This window comes from Mustela lutreola, chromosome 17 (genome assembly GCF_030435805.1).
Source record: "Mustela lutreola isolate mMusLut2 chromosome 17, mMusLut2.pri, whole genome shotgun sequence".
NCBI lineage: Eukaryota > Metazoa > Chordata > Mammalia > Carnivora > Mustelidae > Mustela > Mustela lutreola.
The window spans coordinates 14,048,451-14,068,194 of NC_081306.1; the positions used below are offsets into that span (position 1 = coordinate 14,048,451).

A 19,744-nucleotide genomic window follows, 5' to 3' on the forward strand; every position below is an offset into this window, starting at 1 on the left:
CTAATAATTCCAAGGAGATGACCACGATGACTGCCTTGTTAAAGAGATCTGCGAATACTAGCACTACGTCCTTAAACCCAAAATCTCCACTTTTGCCATAGCAACATTCTGGATCTCCCAGAAGGCTCAAGGCATATCACGAAGTTGTCACAAAATGGATCTTAACTAAATCAACTTTCTTTGGCATCCCCAGCCTAGAGACGAAGCTGACAACTCTTCCCTTCCTCTTGGCCTCCACTGAAATGTCACACACCCCCCCACACAGTGCACAATCTCCACAGCACCCCGTGCTTGGCTTTCATCTCATTTATCAGAAGGATAATTACTTATAATCTGGTATAATCTGTCATTAAATATCTATTGTCCCCCCAACCCAGAAAAGCCTGCAAAGCAGGCTAAACGCTAGAGATCTTCCTAGTTCACTGCCCAGCACACAGACTGCAGTAAACGAACACATGAATGAATGAAGGAAGGAACAAACGAACGGAGATGAGGCTCGTGGGGCTTCATGTGACCAAGAAACTGTCACTGTCATTTTGCTGTCGGTGAGCTGAATACGCTCCCAGCCCTATCGTCTTCACATCTCAGCAAGGCTCTTTGTCCCTTTCGGAGTGAGTGAGGAGAAGAAAAATAAACACAAGTGCAAACTGAAAACCCAAGGGCATGAGCCTTCCCTTGGCGCTTTCGGCCTACAAGGTGTGTCCCGCTCGGCCACAGCCCGCCATCCTTGGACCTGACCCCTCGGTTCAAACTCCCACACCCAGTCCCGCTCACCGGCGCTGACGTGCTTGGACACGACAGGCAGGGGGTCGGTGTCCTGCTCGGGTTTGATGAGGATGGAGACGGCAGACGACGCCGTGATCTCCCTGAAGAGGCTGCTCACCCCCTGCGTGGACTCCTTCAGTAGGGACGTCACGTTCTGCGTGGACTCCTTTAAGAGGTCTGACACGGTAGGAGCAAACTTACTCTGCCCGTTCAAATCCTTGTTGTCGATGTTGATGGCGAAGAGGATGGAGTTCAGACCTGCCCAGAAGAGAGGAAAGTCTGGAGCGTCGGCCACGAGGAGGTCACACCTCCAACACGGTAAGTAAGCGGCAAATGATACAGTACACGAGAGGGGCCGCCCTGATCTGAAGTCCTGATTTAAAAACCTCCCAAGAGGCGCCAGGGTGGCTCAGACAGTTAAGCGTCTGCCTTCGGCTCGGGTCATGATCCCAGGGTCCTAGGATTGAGCCCCACATCGGGCTCTCTGCTCAGCAGGGAAGCCTACTTCTCCCTCTCCCACTCCCCCTGCTTGTGTCCCCTCTCTCGCTGTGTCTCTCTCTGTCGAATAAATTTTAAAAATCTTTAAAAAATAAAAATAAGGGGCACCTGGGTGGCTCAGAGAGTTAAGCCTCTGCCTTCAGCTGAGGTCATAATCCCAGGGTCCTGGGATCAAGCCGACCTCGGGCTCTCTGCTCGGCAGGGAGCCTGCTTCCTCCCTCTCTCTCTGCCTGCCTCCCTGCGTACTTGTGATCTCTCTGTCAAATAAATAAATAAAATCTTTTATTAAAAAAAATAAAAATAAAAATAAATTAAAAATTAAAAACACCACCACCTCCCACAGAATGGGGTCAGCAGACAGCAGCTATCCCAGCAGGTGAGTCTTTCCCAATCCTCTCCCTCTCGGTCAAAGACAAATACGAGGCCAACCCCAGGGAGGTTAAGACGTAAGTTCTGGGGCTCAGACGGCCTGGGTGGGATCCCCGCACTGCCGCTTTCTAGGAGACGTGGGTCAGGTCACGTACAACCTGAGCTTTAGTTTTCTTACCTGTAAAACGGGGACAAGAGTGTCTCTTCCACAGGGTATTAAAGACAATCACTCACCAAAACACTCGGCTTAGTAAGCGCTCAAACATGGGCCGCAGCATCATTACTATTATCACTTCGGGCAAAACCCTGCATGGCCTACCCAGGACATCGCTATCAAAGCCTCCATCTTCCTCAGTGGACAAGACGAACGTAACTCTCGCTATGTGGGACTTAGTGTAAACCTTCAGGGGAGGGTTTTTTCTTTCTTTCTTGAAAGAAAGAAGCGAGGGACCCACTTCTGTGGGGCTCACCCTTTGAGTGAGAGGCAAACGATAAACCACCGAACGATTCAGCGACTAACACCCATCCAGGGGCTTCCACACTGACAAGCCGAGGACGCGACTCTTCACCGCACCTGATTCTCTCACAGCCCTATACAAGCGAGTCCCATGCTAACAGGGTCACCGCTCGGCAGAGGAGGGAAATAAGGGGGACAGAGCTCACAGGACCTGCCCCCAGGTCACCAACCAGGAAAGGGTAGAGCCAGGCTTCAAAGCCAGGCCTCCCGCTTCCTATTCCCCACGTCTTGCAAAGCCACAGCCAAAACCCCCCAACCCTCTGCTTTCCCTGCCAGGGTATCCAGTTCAAGATAAGTGGACTCAGTGACCCACGCCACTAAAAAAAGGACAGTGACAAGTGACTCACTGAGTCGGGGAGCGACAGGGAAAAATCACAGCCTCTCCTGGAGCTAAAAATTCCCTCCCAGGCAGCCGACTCTGCTCGCCAAGCTTCAAGGACCCGTCACTCCTGGCCTGCACCAGGCTTACCAGCTGCCATGGTAGGAAGCATGCTAGACCTTTCTTCATCCATCACAAAAGACCAGTCTTCATAAAAAGCGCTGCAAATTGAAAGAGAAAGGGGGAAAGTTCTGAGCAGCGGTTCTCAGCATCCATCCGCCAGACTGCTCCCTCACGGGGCTCCCTGGAAAATCCATGCCTGGTCAGCCAGAGTGGAGATCCAAGGTCTCTGCCCAGCGGAAGCTTCCGGTAATAAACAAAGAATTGAAAGTATATATCCTACAACCTCCTCATTGGTCCCCAGCTTGAGTGAACTGAAACAGGCATGAAATGTAAATGCAGTTATTGACGAAGCAGCAAAGGAGAAGAGAGGTGGCATCCAGTCTAGCAAGGTCTCTAAGACACAGGCAGGAAATCTGAGCTGACCCCTGGGAGCCATGCCTGGGCTACCATAAGATACAATCGGAAACAATGACAGAGCTCCATGGTTCCATCAGCTGGACCATTTGTGTGTAACACTTGCTTGGGCTGCAGACCTAAAGCCCAAGTTACCCCTGGAAAGGGCTGGAGACCTAAAAGGGGCCCATGAATCTCAAGGGCAGTAGAAGTTAAGGGGTCAGCAAGGACTACAGGGCTTGTCCAAGTTCGCCGACAATGACGGTCCGGCCAGGGCTCTGAGGCAAGGGCCCCAGGCTGATTTCCCAGCTCTGTATCCAACACCTGCTAAGCAGTAGCAAGCAAGCATCTTCAACCCCTGACTTCCCTACCAAGTCAGAGAACTCTCAATGCAGTCAAAGCTCACATGGCTAGAGCACAGCCAGTGGTTAGGGACCTGCAGTGCAGCAGGGGACAGGATGCATCCGTTGTGGAAGTGACTGAGAGCAACTGACAGAACAGGAACGCCCCACTTCCAATGCACTCACCCAGCAGAGCATCAGCCCGAGTGCAGACTACACGTTCAAGCTGGCACTGCTACTGCCACTGTACCTCCAATTCCCAAGACTGGGATGCTTTCAGAATCGGAGCCCATTTCCATGCATGTGAATGAATTTGGTTTTCCCACATCTTGGTAGGTAAGTGGCTAGTGATCTGGGTGAGTTCTACTGTGATAACATCTGGATTCACTTCGACAGCTTGTTGTTCTAGACAACCTTGGTGTTGAGCTGTACATCCCTGAACTCCTTGCAAATGATCTACTGGAAAGAGCTTCATGAGAATTCATGGTAGGGGCGCCTGGATGACTCAGTCAGTTAAGTGTCTGCCTTCGGCTCGGGTCATGATCCCGGGGTCCCAAGATCGAGGCCCATATTGGGCTCCTTGCTCAGCGGAGAGTCTGCTTCTCCCTCTCCCTATGCCCTCTCCCCGCTTGTGCTCACTGTCTCCGCCTCCCTCGCTTGCTCTCTCTCTGTCAAATAAATAAAATCTTGAAAAGAAACAAGGAAAGAAAAAAAATTCATTGTAAGAATCAGAAGAATGTTCTCGTCAACTAAAACTGCCTAAGACCCAGGGGGTGCACCCAGATATCCCCAGCCTCGGGGCTCAGACCCAAGTAGCACAGGGTGCAGTGAGCACAGCAGTCCCGGCCCCCATGCCTTCCACGTCAGACCCAGAGTCCGAGCACACAGCTGGAGGGCACCACAGGTATCATCAATGGGAGAACTTCAGACAGGTGACCACCAGCAGCACAAAAAACAGAAGAGGAGACAAACCAGGGAATGCAGAGCAGCATGTAAAATCATGGGCCTGCATCAAGGCATGAATGAAATACCAGCTTATTGGATTAAATTAAATTAATTCACTGAAATTAAATCCTCACTGTTGACGATCTGGGCACTGCTAATGTGGAATCTACTCAAGGAACCAGCACAGGACTGATCACTGTCCCTTTGCACTGTCAGGTGACACAAAGCAACATGTCTAGTCCGCTACTCTCAGGCAGTAAGTAATAGCCACTGACAGAGACAGAGTCACTGCTAACATCACGAATACAGGAAAATGACAGCACTGTCACATGTTTCGGAAAGGAACGTGGCTGACAGTACCACGGCTGATGCGTAATCAGTGCCCTTCCCCCACGGCTAGGCAACAGCCACGCGCTCCCACCTCGCAGAGCTGGGCTGTGGCCATGTGACTCGCGGCCAGTGAAATGTGGGTGGAAGTGAAGGATCTCTCTGGGCAGAAGCTTCAAAAGCCAGTGCTCAGTTCAACCACATCCCTCTTCCTACCTTGTAATCATGACAGCATCTGTCAAGACAGAGCCTCTGTCAGCCTGGGACCCTGAGACGGGACTCATCCGTGATAGACACGCATCAGGAGGAAGAAGAAAAGGTGGCTGCCTTGAGCCATGGAGGGTTTTATGCTGTTTGTTGTAGCAGCATAAACTGACCTACACTAATGGATAGGGTGAGCTGTATGCTTATAATCAAGAAAAAAAAAGGAAACGTCATAAAACAGTTTGTTGTTGTTGTTGTTGTTAAATTGACTTTACTCCCCAGCGCAACGTTTCCCTATTTCTTTCAGTCAGTTTGGGACGGAATTAACCTCAAAAACACAGAAGGAATCGTAAAGAACCCAGCACAAAGTTAAGACAGACACAAAACTGAGCTCTAAACACCCAATTTCTACCAAGGAAGAAACTGGGTCTGAAAGGAGGCCAAACTAAAATTGCACCAAGTGAGAGCAGGCTGTACCCTGGAACGGCAGCGCCCCCCACAGCCCACACCTCAATCACAAGCACTTACGGAAAACCCACCATATGCAGGTGCCACACTAAGCCCTTTATGAGCACTCATTCCCTTGCTCATTCTCGAACCCTCTGTGCCCCCAGCACAGCCGAACATGCTGGGACTGTAAGAGGGGAACCCACGAGCCCCCGACAAGGAGACTGGGATACAAGCAGAGGCGCTCAGACGCTGCGATTCTAGCCTGTAGGCTGCACCTCCCCCGGGAAGCCCGCCCCAGTACCTGAGTCTGCTGCGGTCGGCCAGGAGCGTGTGCAGGTAGCGCTCCAGCGAGTGTTCGTTGAGGGCACAGCGCAGCCAGGCCCGGCCGCGGCCCACGTCCGACGCGATGTGGCGTAGGGAGTAGAAGCGCGGCAGTTCGTGCTTGCTGAGGACCTCCTTCACGTAGAACCAGAACACGGGCTCTGCGGAGAGAGACCGGGCATGGTGGCTCTTGGCCTGCACATCGTTGCAACGATACTCATCGTTGTAGAGAGACAGTCCCGAGGCATTTTTCAGGAGCATAAAAAAGTTACTTCTTTAGCACAGAGAAGAAAGATGGCAAAGAGTGTAATTTTGCATCCGGGTTTGTTTCTTTACTTGTCTAGATCAGGAACGTTTCCCTGTAACATTTAAAGACCTTTGAAAACACGGGGGCACCGGGGTGGCTCAGTCTTTTAAGCGTCTGCCTTCGGCTCCAGTCATGATCTCAGGGTCCTAGGATCGAGCCCTGCGTCGGGCTCCCTGCGCAGCGGGGAATCTGTTTCTCCCTCTCCCTCTGCTCCTCCCCTCCACTCGCACTCCCTCTCTCTCACTCTCGTTCTATCTCCGATTAAAAAAAAAAAATCTTTTGAAAGTTTTCTTAAAAAGTAAAGCTGTTTGAAAACATGGCTTTTGATGGCCTCCCAATGAAACATGTTTTAACCGTTTCTCTACCTCTGGGAACACGATGTATTGCCAACCTTCCCTATATACTACTGCTTTGAACCTCCTTGTCCATGACTGTCCTCATTTCTAGTTCCTTAGAAAAGATGTCCATATGCCTGAGAATAGGAACAGATTTAAGCCTTTAAGGGAAAGCTAAAAAAGTTTCTTTTTATCCACAAGGTAGTTTATTGGATCTCCTCACATCTCACCTTTTTCATCCACACGCACAGAGATCTTCTTCATCATTTTCACTCTAGTATATACCTCATCTTGTAACCTATTTTCTTCACATATGCTCATGAAACCTTTTCCAGGCTGCCAACGATCACCAGCAACACCAGTACCACCAGCAGGCCCCGCTACTGTGGGCGGAACACTAGCCACATACCCGCCCCTGCCCTCAAGAACTGACGTCAGATCTCAGGCCTCATAAGCACCAAGGCCAGCTCCCTATCAAAGACCAGGGCCGAGGCCTGGCCAAGGAAGGTGACTGCACCCAGTGACGGACGATTAAGCAGCAGGACAGCATGGGACCTGGGAGCTGCCTGACTGCAAAGCACTAACTGGGACAACCTGTGCGGGAACGGAGGGCTCTACCCTCTTCAAGATGATCGTGTTCACAAATGCTCAATATCCCAAGGGAGACACTGCTGAGTCTTTGCTGCCAGATGGGGATTCAAATCTAGAAGCTATACAGGCTCACAGACCCTTCAACTTTCCTTCTAAAAGAACGGAAACACACACATCTCCATAAATTAGATACCTGGTTAGTAAATTTCCTCGAATAATTCAGTTCAGCTCAGTTGGCATGGACTGCATTCTTAATGGGGGCCACAGACTGGGCAAAGCTGGGGGCCACCAGGCAGACAGCGAGGGTCGGTCCGTAACAAAGCTTCCAATGCAGCGGGCTGGGTGAGGGTGAAGAGACCAATCCAGAGAATGACCCTGGCAGCCGGGCAATGCTCCAGATTCCTCTCCCTCCAAATGAGCCCCAAAGTACAGAACCACCCAGAGATACTGGGGTGACTGGAGAAATGGGAAGCAGAGCCTGAGCACAAAGGCCAGGCCATGATGACTGGCTGCCATCAGCTTACTGACGACCATCTCGCACGAGAGCAGCTGTGCTGTTTCCTCTCCTCCCTTCCCTGTTAACAGCAACTGGTTGCACGCGTGCGCCAAACAACAGCTCGGGAATGACTGGGAAAGCCAATAAGGCAGCTCACTCAAGACGACCTTCTGTCTCAATCCCGAAATGCCACATGAATCCCCTTCCCAGGCCCAGGAGAAGCCAAGACCACACAAATGTGTCACGGCCTTTTTTCCACTCTGTGCTTTTCTCAGAAACCAGGACGGGGGCTTTGTTTCAAAACACCACGAACAACCACCTGTATCTCCATCGTGACTCAAAGCAGGTGACTCTCACCTGCATCGGGTCTTTCTGGAGAACCAGGATGACCTCCCTCTGACCTTGAGTGCACACGAAACACTTAACGTGTGTTTTCACCTTTCAATTTCACAAATTGCTGAGTGCCACAGAATCCCTCTGCAGCCTGCCAAAGCGATGGCGGTGATGATAAGCATTATCCCAGCAGGGCTCCTCTTCCACTGCCAGCACTAATGGGGTCTGTTTCAAGTGCAGCTCACCTGCCACTTAACACTCGCAGTGTCCGTAATTTAATTTGGGGCAATAAACCGATCTCTTACTGCTATGAAACCGGAGCTCATTCCAGAAGAGGGTGAGGGCTTCTGGTTCTCCGGACGCCCGAACGCCATCTGCCCACACGAACGAGAGACATGAAGGGGATATTGAGGCCAGCCAACTCCAGGGGCACCTGTTCACGGGGTGGGGGACTAACACCACAGGCCTTCTGGCGAAGTTTCTTTTTTCCTCATTTTTTTTTTAAAGATTTTATTTATTTATTTGACAGACAGAGATCACAAGTAGGCAGAGAAACAGGCAGAGAGAGAGGAGGAAGCAGGCTCCATGCTGAGCAAAGAGCCCAATGCGGGGCTCGATCCCAGGACCCTGGGATCATGACCTGAGCCAAAGGCAGAGGCTTAACCCACTGAGCCACCCAGGCGCCCCCCCCCTTTTTTATAAGATTTTATTTATTTATTTGACAGTCTGGCGAAGTTTCTAACAGGCCTCGGCATAACAGATGCCAACATACTCTGGAGGACAAAAATCATGACTCGAGTTCTAGTTCAGGCGCCGTGTGCCCTTGGGCAACTTATTTTGTCCTTCATTTTCCTTATCTGTGAAATGGGGATTGCAGTATCTACTTTTGATGTTTGTGATGAGTGGGAGGAAATGAGAAAACATCCGTGGCCAAGTGCTTCGCACTGAGACAGCACAGCGAGCAAACAGCACCCTTCCCCCTTCTTCCAGGGGCTGCGTCCCTCCTTCCTAGGAGAACCGTGTTCCATCTGGTTCCCTGTGAACTTGCCTTCAGCACCACCAAACTCTGGGCCATCACCGGGCCGAGCAGGGGTGTGCGGCAACCCGCCTCACTCACCCTACCCTTTCCCTGACCCTGTTTGTTATTTTGAGTGCCACCGGGTTTTTTCTGCATTAATTTTGACTTTTTAAAAATATTGCAAGAAAACGTTAGGTCTCTTGATTGCTGAGTTTCTTGGTGCTCCCATACATTTCGTGGCTACATTGAGAGCCTCACTGGTCTCAGCCTGGTCCCCGCCCCGGACCACAGTGTTCTTCCCGCAACTTCTACCTGAACCACTAAAGGGGAGACCTGGGCTCCCTTGAAAACTGAAGTCAGCAAACAACAGTCTAATGGCCAAACCTGGCCCACAACTTGTCTTTGTAAATGAAGTTTTATCGGAAGACTCACGGCCATTTGCAGACACACTGCCTGCGGCTGCTTTCCCACTACAGAGTCATCGCTGGGAAGCTGCTACAGACACCCATGGCCCACAGAGTCCAAATACTTCCTATCTGATCCCTTAAAAAGGCAGCTTGCCATCCACTGTTCTAGAAGCAGGAGCTCAGATAAACATGTAAGCCTGGAGCCACCGGGCCCTTTTCCTGCCTTTCCTGTACAGCACACCCACATGGATAGGACACCCACCAGGTCAAAGGCAGGGCAGAGACACAGAGACAGATGCGGGGGATGCTGAGCCCCTGAATCCTGTTCACCCTCCAGTTTTCTTAGTTACTTGAGTTAGGAAATGCCCTTTGTTTTCGAAGTGACTTGCTGTCACCTGCGACCAGAAGCCTGATGCAGTGAGATAGGGTGCATTCTTCTGTCACCTGACAATCATTTCAGAGGAGGGGCAATGCTCCTGGCACTGGGCAGTGCCTACAGGCGTACAAGTGGCAAATACATCCTCAGGAAGAAATAAAAACAAAACAGCATTGCTCAATGAGAAAACAGAAAACCCAACTACAAGGAACTAGGCTCCTTCCTTGTAAACAAAGAAAGGCTTCTTTTTCTCGTGGACTTCGTCTGGAGGTAGATAGCTGGCTCAAAGGCACTGTCACTAGCAGAATCTCCAACCTCTTGTCCTTCACCCCCTGTCCCAGACGACTGCCACCACCCTGGGTATCAGAGCCACAATCGGAGAAGAAACAGGACAAGATAAAACCAGCTCTGTTACCCCTTCTGTCAGGCAAGGGTAAGTAATCCCAGAAAACCAAGAGGAATAGAGATAGAGAATGTCAAGACTGGCTTCATCACCCACGATCCATTACCTAGAGGACATCCACGGCCCAGAGCAAAATCAAGGTTCTGTTAAGCCAAAGAAGAAACGGGGAAGGGATTTTAAGTAAAAAACTAACAGAATCACCCATACAGGCTATCAGCAATTCCAGGAACAAAAGGCCACCAAGTGGTCCTCTATTCCAGCCTCAGACACAGGGGAGCACAAGTACCCCCAAGTCCCAATCACTTCCAAATCTGGATGAGCCTGACTACAAGGCACAAACGGATCAGCAAAGCAGAGTTCCCGAGAAGGGGCTGTAACCTTGTCCCCTGGCCATCTCCCAACCAGCCACAGGACTGCCTCCCGAAACCAGAAGACAGGAAGTGTGGATTAAATACCACATAATAAAGACTTGTAAAAAGTCTGTAATCTGGACTTTTTTTTTTCTTTCTAAAACTTGTGGTAAAATAGACATAATAAAATATACCTCTCTAACCATTTTTCAGTGCATAATTCAGTAGCAGTAAGTACATTCACGAGGTTGTGTGACCATCACCACCACCTATGTCCAGAACTTTTTCATCATCCCAACAGAAACTCCATACCCAGGAAATGGTAACTCCCCCATTCCACTTTTCAGGGGTACTTGATGTAAGTCGAATTGTACAAGATAGGACCTTTTGTGTCTCGCTATTCCCACTTAGCCGAAACGTTTTCAAGGGTCACCCTTGGCTTAGTATTTATCAGTATTTCATTGTTTCTGTGTCTCAATACTGTCCTACTATGTGTATATACAACACTTTGTTCATCCACTCATCTGTCAACAGACATTTGGGTTTTTCTATCTTTTAGCTCTTATGAATAATGCTTCTAGAACATTCATATCCAAGTATGTTTGACTCCCTGATTTCAGTTCTTTTAGGTCAGTATTTAGGAGCGGAATTGCTGGATCATACAGGAATTATAGGTTTACCTTTTTGAGGAACCACCAAACTCTTGTCAATGGTGGTTACACCATTTCACATCAATACTTTTATTTTTTTTTTTGCCTTTATTTCTCTGCAATTAAAATTAACTCTGCTATTAAATTCCCTTTCAGTTAGGGAGAAAAAAAAAAAAAGAACCTTATGCTTGCCAATGAGGCACTTCCAGGTTCATTTTTTAATTGTGGTAAACTTGGCCTATCATAAAATCCACCATTTTAAAGTTTATGATTCAGAACTTGGTACATTTTTAAAGAATGAATAAATGCACAATAATCTGAGATACTGGGTGACCTCTGAAGAGTCCAGTCTGCTTAAATCTAAAAACGAAATGTTCCTGCTGACTCCACAGAACAGTGCCAATTATCTCGGTGGAGGTGGGTGGAGAGCAGGAAAACAAACGCAGCCGAGGAAGATACACCGCCGCTCACTGCCCTTCGGTGGCCTTCTAACCCCGGCCAGCGCTCCACCTCACTCCCCCTGCTCCAGCCTCGCTGATCTCCCTGATGCTGCTCCAACACGCCAAGCACACTCCGCCGGCCCAGCCCTGAACAGAAACCACACCAGGCAGTGCACTGAAGGAACTGAACATGGGACGTCTGTTACAAAGACTTAGGAAGAGCTACAAAGCCAAACAGGAGACAATGAGACCACCCGGAGAGTACCAGTGTCAGAAAGCCACCCTTCCCTGAAGCCAGAGGAACAGAAGGAAAAGGTGCTGCTCAAGCGTGTGAGAGCTCGCCGAAAGGGGATTTAATAGCAGAGTTCATTTCAGTTGCAGAGAAATAAAGGCAATTCCATCCCTATTTAAGAAAAAAAAGTATCAATGTGAAATGGTACGGTCACTGTTGACAACAGTTCAGTGGTTCCTCAAAAAGGTAAACAGAGAATTAGCATAGGATCGAGCAATTCCACTCCTAAACGCAGACCTGACAGGCAACAGCCAGACTGTGGCAGACGCACCGAGGAGGAGAGTAAAACAAGAAGACCGAGGCCTGACCTGCGGGCCACACAGGACGTCCGCGGACCACAGAGGGAGCACGGCACTGCCAGACATGCCACTGGAGGTGGAGGAAAGGCTCCAGCCTCCCTCCGCCTCCTGCCTTCAAAACTCATCACCACCTCCCTCTGGCCAAGCAGGAAGACAGTGGGCAAGGGAGCCTGGGAAACAGTCTGCAGGGAAGGACAGAGAATAAATCTGAGAAAAGAGGCAAGTGACTCTAAGCTTTTCCACCCACTGAACAGAACAGGATTCCTTCCCCAGGCTACTTCCCTCCTTCCCTGAGGTCTCTATTCAAAAGTCCCACAGAGACAATCTCTCACCGTTCTGCGCAAAAGAGTGAGCCCCCACCTCACTGCTCATCAAAATCTCTCTTCTTCCTGAACCACCGGATGCTTCCCAGGCTTCCCGTGAGACAGGTGACTCACGGTCTCCACCAACCCAGGGGCCTTCCGCAGGCCTGCCTCGCTCATCTCTGCCGTCTGCCTGGCCCCAGTGAGCACCTGAGTTCTAACAACTCAGCATAGTACACCTAGCATTCACCCCGGTCTAAAAGAGTCCACAGCCCGCCTTCATTACAAGGCAGGAACCTTCTCTAGTGCCAAACGAAGGACTTCAGAAGCTTGTGTCTGGCTTCCTTTTAGGGATGTACCCCATCCTCTGCTGACGAGTCATTTTCAGGCTGATGGGAACAAAGCAAAAGACCCATGAATCCAAAAAGCCAGACAATTATGAAAAAAAAAACTGACAACTTTGAGGCCAAATTTACTAGTTTTAATTTACTAGACCTTAGGATCAAACACCTTTAAAACAGCCAGAGGTCACCCTTGGCCAAGAGGCAACAGGTTGGCTCTATGAGATCCTAAAATGCTAGGACAGTTTCCTGTGCCTTCGTAAGTAGCCACTGGCCCAAGCCCTCGGCCACCCCAGCAGTCGAGGACCCTCCCCAGGGCCCTGCAGACATCCCCATAATCTAGGAACTCACAGGTTCACACCTAGCCCGAGGGGGATAGCGCTGTGGTTCTGGCTCTCTCCCTAAAGCCAGCAGTCCCCAACCAGCTGTTCAACATTCTGATCACCACCGCGGGGCTCAGTCTTTTCTTTGGATCTTACACCGACATCCTTCCAAGGTCTCTTGTACTAGGACTAGCTGATTTGCAAGTTCATGAATACAACAGAAAAACACAAAGAGGGAACTGAAAGCCGTACAGGGATGGCAGGGTGGGGGAGCGGACTTCCCCTCACAAGCAAAAGGATGGGCCCGGTCTTCTCCTGGCACATGAAGCTTCCTCCAAAAATACTTTTCTACAGAAATGAAATTGTTACCCAAAGTGACCCAAGGAAGCAAAATATAAATTCTGGTTTGAGTTAAATGCAATCAACTGTTTTCAAAAAATCCCCACTGAGAACCAAGGAAGTCAGTTTCTCTAATTTTATAGTTGGGTGTATATCAGCTGACTATAAGAAGACAGACAGACAGCAGAGGGTGGATTCTGGCTTCCCAGGACCAGGAGCAGCATGTCCTCAAGTCTGGGTCCTGGAGTCATTATTCTGAATGTCCTGTTTGGTGGCCAGGCACCTTGCAATGCACCGGAGCTACAGAGAAGACCAAGAATGGACGCAGGCCTTGACCATCGAGAGAGACAGTCGAGAAAGCAGGAGTGCCATAAATCAGTTCGATGAGAGAAGGACTCAGGACTACTGAGGGGTGGGGGAGGGTGGGCAGAAAGGAGACACCTAAAAGAGGAGCACAGGACAGCCAAACCAGGTGAGGAGCTTATGAACGACTTTAGGAGGGGGAAATCTGAAATTTCAAGAGACAAGAGATCAAAACCACAACGAGCTACCACTTCACACCCATTTGAATGTCTCAAAAAAGAAATAACATGAAAACAACAAGTATTGGCAAGGATGTGGAAAACTGGAGACCCTGTGCACTGCTGGTGGGGACAGACAATGGCACAGCCGCCACAGACAACTGTCTGGCGGGTCTTCAGAAAGTGAAACGTACCACTGCCACCTGATCCAGCAATGCCACTTCTGGGCACTACCCAGAAGAACTGAAAGCAGGGTTTCGAATAGTTATGTGTACACCCGTGTCCATGGCAGCATGGCCATGTTCATGGCCAACTAATAAACGGAGGCATGCCAGGTGTTCATCCACAGATGAGGAAATCAACAAAGTGGTGTGTGTACACACGATGGACTACTATTCGGCCTTAAAAAAGAAGGAAACTCTGACACACTACAAATGCTTGAACCCTGAAGACATTAGAGTAAAGGAACTAAGCCTTAGGTATGTGGCATATAAGAAGGCTGACTTGTACGAAGTAACCAACAAGACAAACCATGGAGATCGAAAGTAGAACGGCAGGTGCCTGGGGCTGGGGGAGGGAGAACGGGGAGTCCGTGTTTAATGCGGATGGACTTTCAACATGGGGGAATGAAAATGTTCTAGAGACGCATGGTGGGGATAGTCGCCTGATGTGTACACTTAAAATGGTTCAAATGGTCGTTTTGTGTTATGTGTACTTTGCCACAATTTTCAAGAGCGAGAACAGACGTTTGAGTGGTTAGTGTATGAGCGGGGGCTGAGGAGGAAGGAGGGCACAGAAGGGTAAGAACAGAGAGCACTTCCAGACCGGACAGCTTCAGGATTCTACAAGCCAGGCACGCTGTTCCACACTGAGGGCTTAGCCACCTAACTGGGTCCCTGAGCAATGACAAAATAGAGGTACTGAAGACCTTCTCCCCAAGAGCATCTAGCATTAACGCTTCAGTTGCTGACTTATGAAGAGGTCCCAGGAGTTCCCCAGGCAGGGGCTGCGGCCGGAGGGGAACTCAGAGGACTCAGGTCATGATTTATTTATCAACTGGACAGAAGGGTTGCAATGTCTTGCCGGCCAACTGCCTGTTAGCCCTCAGTGTGCAGTAGGGTTTAGAGGAAGAGCAGAGACAGACAAAGTTGGTAGGGCAGACCATGAAAGCCATGTCAAGGAGTGTGTCCCCTGTCCCAACTCTAGAGAGAACCACGACAGAGCTTTAAGTAGGGGGCAGGGAGCAGGCTGGTCATTGAAGAACCCCCCCCCCCCCCGCAGGCATAATATGCAGAGTGGGTTGGGGAGGAGGGAGATAGACGGCAGAAGGACAAAACGGGGTAGAGGGGAAGGACAAGGAGGCTCCAAGGGCTGTCCAGGAAAACTGGGTGAAAGACAGAGCCATTCACAAAGCAAGGAACACAGGAGCAAAACCGGGGTGGAGAGGAGGATTCAGTCTTTGTGAGGAGCTTGCGGTGCATCTGGATAGAGACATGTTCGGAGAAAGGGCCCCAGGGAGTGATGTGGGCTGCAGGCAGAACTTTGAATAATCAACACAGGGAGAGCAATTTTTACCGAAGAACTCCGACAGCAGGTGTGTGTATAGAAGCGAGAGGCAACAAAAGAATCTGAAGATGAATGATAGTTCCATTTGGGGGCGTAGAAATGATACATAAGACTGATGGACAAAGTACCAGCAAGTATGTCAGGAGGCTGTGGCCCCCCAGGAGAGGGGGAAACAGTGTTTCAACGTCAGAGGGTCCTTGATGCCAAGGGCTGCTGAACAGACTTAAATTTTGTAGGACAGAGAGCTGGGTAACAGCAGGTGTGTCTCTGGTCCATTCTGAACCAGCCTATGACCTTGTAATGGACTGCCCACACATCACCGCATGGCGGTCCATTAGTTATTAACAAGAGCATCCAATTACGAGGTTTTCTCATGAAATGGCACTGCTACGGTCTGAACGTGTCCCTCCAAAATTCCTATGTTAAAATCCTAACCCCTAAAGATGATGGTATGAGGAGGTGGGGACTTCCGGAGGACGCTTAGTCATGAAGGTGGGGTCTTTGTGGAATTGGATCAGTGTCCTTCAGAAAGCGGCTGCAGCAGGATCCCTTATCCCCTTCCACCATGTGAGGAACAGCGAGAAGGCACTGGTTATGGACCAGGAAAGGGGTCCTCACTCAACCACACTGGCATCTTGACCTTGGACTTCCCAGCCTCCCGAAACCTGATAAATGGCTGCTGTTTATAAGCTCCTAAGGCTTGGCATCATGTTACGGTAGTCTCCAACAGACGAGGACAGGCACTGACTGCGGTGGTTCTTTCTCCTTTCTCCAGCAGGAAGAAAAATCATTCATTTTTCCACACAGCATTCTGTACTGACTACTTTGGGCATCCAGCATCTGCAAAACCCTCCAATTCCAAGCCAAGCTTATGTAGCTTTCTGTCACTTTTAATTCATTTTTAGTAAATTTAAAAATCAATCTCCGCTCTTTTCCTCCAAACTTAATCACTTCCTTTGTAGCACTCTGCAGTGACCCTGGTATAACGTACCTCGGGAATCATGAAATACAATACAATACTGTGCCAACTGAAATCATGAAATATCAATGTCCTTCTACTGAAGTACTATGTATTTCCAGATACTATGCTAGCAGCGGGAGGGTCAAGAGGAAGTGAAATTGACATGGTGCCCTGCAGTCCCAAAGCTTATCATCAAGTGAGGTAGGCAGGCAACTGACAAGGGAGCAGGGTGTACGAAGGTAAAGTGGGATTCCCTGTCCTTTGTTCTCCAAGACAGGGAGGAGAAAACTTCTTCTCTGAAGGGCCAAATATTAGATACTTCAGACTTTATGAGAAAAATGGTCTCAGTCACAACTGCCTAAAAGCCGCCACGCACATTCATCTATGTACTGTACATATGTACTGTACAGTACATAGATGAATGTGTGTGGCTGTCTTCCAATAAAACTTTATAAAAATAGGTGGCAGGACATGGTTTGCTGACCTGCTCTAAGTGATCATAACCTAAAATACTTGCTGCGGGGCGCCTGGGTGGCTCAGTCGGTTAAGCGACTGCTTAGGCCATGATCCTAGAATCCCAGGATCGGATGGACTCCCTCCTTGGTGGGGAGTCTGCTTCTCCTTCTGACCCTTCCTCTTCTCATGCTCTCTCTTTCTCTCATTCTTTCTCTCAAATAAATAAATAAAATCTTTAAAAAAAAAAAAATACTTGCTGCTTCATTTACTCATGAATTTAAACTGGCGGGGTTGGGGGGCAGTGGGTCATGGTCTCCCAGAGAGCCCTCTCTCTGGAAACAACATGACCTCATGACTAAAAGAGGAAGAGCTTCTGAGTCACAATCATGGAGACCAAAGTCAAAACCCTGGCTCTGTCACAATTACTAGGTCTGGAGCATTAAGAAAAGTATTTCATTTCTTTGAGCCTTATTTTCTTCATCTGTAAAATGGGGACACTGTCATTCCGGACGCATAGTCACTTCAGAAATAAAACGGGACTACGAACAGAGGGTCTAACGAAGAAAGCCCTGGCTCACGGGAGCTGCTCGGTGTGAGTCAACAGCAAACAGGGAAGCCAGGCCTGTGGTCAGCCAAATTATCAAAAAGGAGCAGAAAACATCCAAGATTAACATGCTAGTCATGATTGTCCCCTCATTTCTGGAGCACAGGCCTTTGACTTCCATTAAAGTTGTCTTGCTTTTCTCTGTTGTTTAAGTTAGGTTGCTTTAGAAGGATTGTAAACAGAGATCCAACTCAAGATGGCTTCCAACATTAGGAAATTTACTGTCCCCAAACAACATTCAGTCCAGAGGTACGGCAGGTCTAGCCGTCATTAATTCAGAAGCTCAGTGCCGCTATCAAGGTACTTTCTACCTTTCTGAGCTGCTGTCCTTCGTGTACTGGCTTTTGTCCTCAGACCTGTCCTCCTTTACAGTCACAAGATCATTGCCACAGCTCCAAACACCACAGTCACACGCAAACAACCCAGCACCATAAAACAAAAAAGAAGCAGACTTCTCCCTTCCCTTTGGTCAGAAGTTTGTCTCGTGTCTATTCTGAAAGCAACTACTCGCAGGCTGATAATTATTATGGCTGGCCTGATCTGATCTAGACTCACTCCCCCTGGAGCGAGCTTCAAGCCTCAAGCACTTGGCGACCCAACATCTGAACAAAATCAGAATTCCATTAGCAAGAAAGAAGGGACAGAGCTGCTGGGTAAGGAATGACCAATCCTTCTGTAATTATCCACGCAAAGACGGCAGGACCAGACTCTGGAAACGCAGACTCCCGTCTGACCACCACCAAATCAATCACCTGCAGAGATAAATCCAGCCACTCGTCCAACTAAGAGGAAAAAGCACCCCAGGACACAGCAGACTCTCGCTTCTGGCGCTTGGATCCCAAAGGAGACACACTGCATAACCTCATGCCAAGCCTCTCTAGGTCCTGCGTACCCCAGCTGTCGGCACCATCGATTCAACGGGATCTCAACTGGGGAAGGACCCCGCTTCCCAAGCCCACCGACAATGGTGACAAAGCTGAGCTGGTGGCCTGTTTGTAATCACATCCATGCTACCAATGTTCCCTAACTCAGGGATGTCTGAGTTAGGGAAAAAAACTCCCCAAGTCAAAAACACATAAACCAACCAACAAAAAAACATATGAAACCCAAATGCTAAGGTGAAAACAAAGACAAAACAAAAACACCAAACAGACAAACAAGCCAGCTTGGGAATGGGGGATGGATGCAGGCACCAGCTAAAAACCTCCCAGAACTGGAGGGACTCTGCCTGTAAGCTCCCTTCCCCAGGCTACAGTTTATCACGGAAGGATAAACTCTGCCACCTGATCTCCAGACAAGCCACAGACATGGTCACACACACAGGCGGCAGTGCAGCAAGAGGAAAAAGCATGCAGAGTTTGGCCTCGAAGGGCCGCGTTCAGCTTTGGAAGATGAATCCAGATCAGACAACCTCTCCCGCAAAAACAAGGGAAAAAGCTGGGCAGTTATTTAAACGGTTATTAAAATAAAGCTGGGGACTTGGGAGCGCTACAAAGGCAAGTAACAAAGAACCCAGATCCCCAAGAGAAGACAAGCCCACAGACAGGAGTCCTACATTCAGAGCCTTACTTGGCCCTCAGGGCTTCTTCCAGCTACAGAGTTTGATGAGAAGTGAAGCAGGGCTTTCAGAATTCCCATGAGGTCTGGAAGGGGAAAAACGTGAGCTCAGAACCAGCAGAGGAGGACGGAAACTGGTTAACAGCTCAGGGATCCAGGGTGTGCTGGATTGAAGCGTCCCCCGAAAATCCATGTCCCTCTGAAACCACAGAGTGTGACTTTATTAGGAAAAAGGCTCTTTGCAGATGTAATTAGTTAAGCTGAGGGACTACTGGAGGAGGGTGGCCGAAATCCAGCAGGGCTGTTGTTCTTCTGAAGAGAGGACATGAGGACAGAAGCCCAGAGGGAAGAGGCCATGGGAAGACCGAGGCCCAGACTGGAGGGAAGCGGCCACAAGCACGGGGTGCCAAGGACGGCTGACAACCACCGGAAGCCGGGAAGGCTTTCTCCCTCAGAGCATCCAGAAGGAATCAGCTCTGCCAACGCCTAGATTTTGGACTCCTGGCCTCCAGAAATGTGAGAGGATCAATTTCTCCCTGCTGTCTTAAGCCACCAAGGGTGTGTAAATTTGTCATGGCAGCTCTAAGAAACGAATACGCTTGGGAAAGCCCAAATGACCACATCCTGGCAATAAGGTGAAAGCAGAAATACGTCAGCTCTCGCAAATGCTGAAGCCCAGGTATGAAAGGCTCCATCCTGGACGGGAGTAAACTGATCTTCCTCTACCCTACCTGCCTGAGTGGCAGGAGTGACCTCCGCCCCAGGAGAAGGATGAATCATCGCGAGCTTCACGCAACTCTTCAAGCACCACACTTGGTCTCCACAACCAGGCACAGGCCAAAGACAAGGACGGATTCAAAATCAAGACGAAAGCAAAAAACAAACAAACAAAAACAAGGGACTCC

General features: G+C 49.4%; 1 protein-coding gene across 5 annotated transcripts in view; it reads right to left on the minus strand.

Annotated features, from left to right (window-relative positions):
* SNX29 (sorting nexin 29) overlaps positions 1-19,744 on the minus strand; it is a 475,417-nt gene that overhangs the window by 409,403 nt on the left and 46,270 nt on the right. For all 5 annotated transcript variants that reach the window (XM_059154575.1, XM_059154573.1, XM_059154577.1 and 2 more), the window contains exons 5-7: positions 5,553-5,733; positions 2,619-2,689; positions 775-1,023 (exon numbers count right to left, since the gene is read on the minus strand). In XM_059154575.1, coding sequence (XP_059010558.1) covers positions 775-1,023; positions 2,619-2,689; positions 5,553-5,733 — 501 coding nt within the window. The remainder of the gene's footprint in view (positions 1-774; positions 1,024-2,618; positions 2,690-5,552; positions 5,734-19,744) is intronic.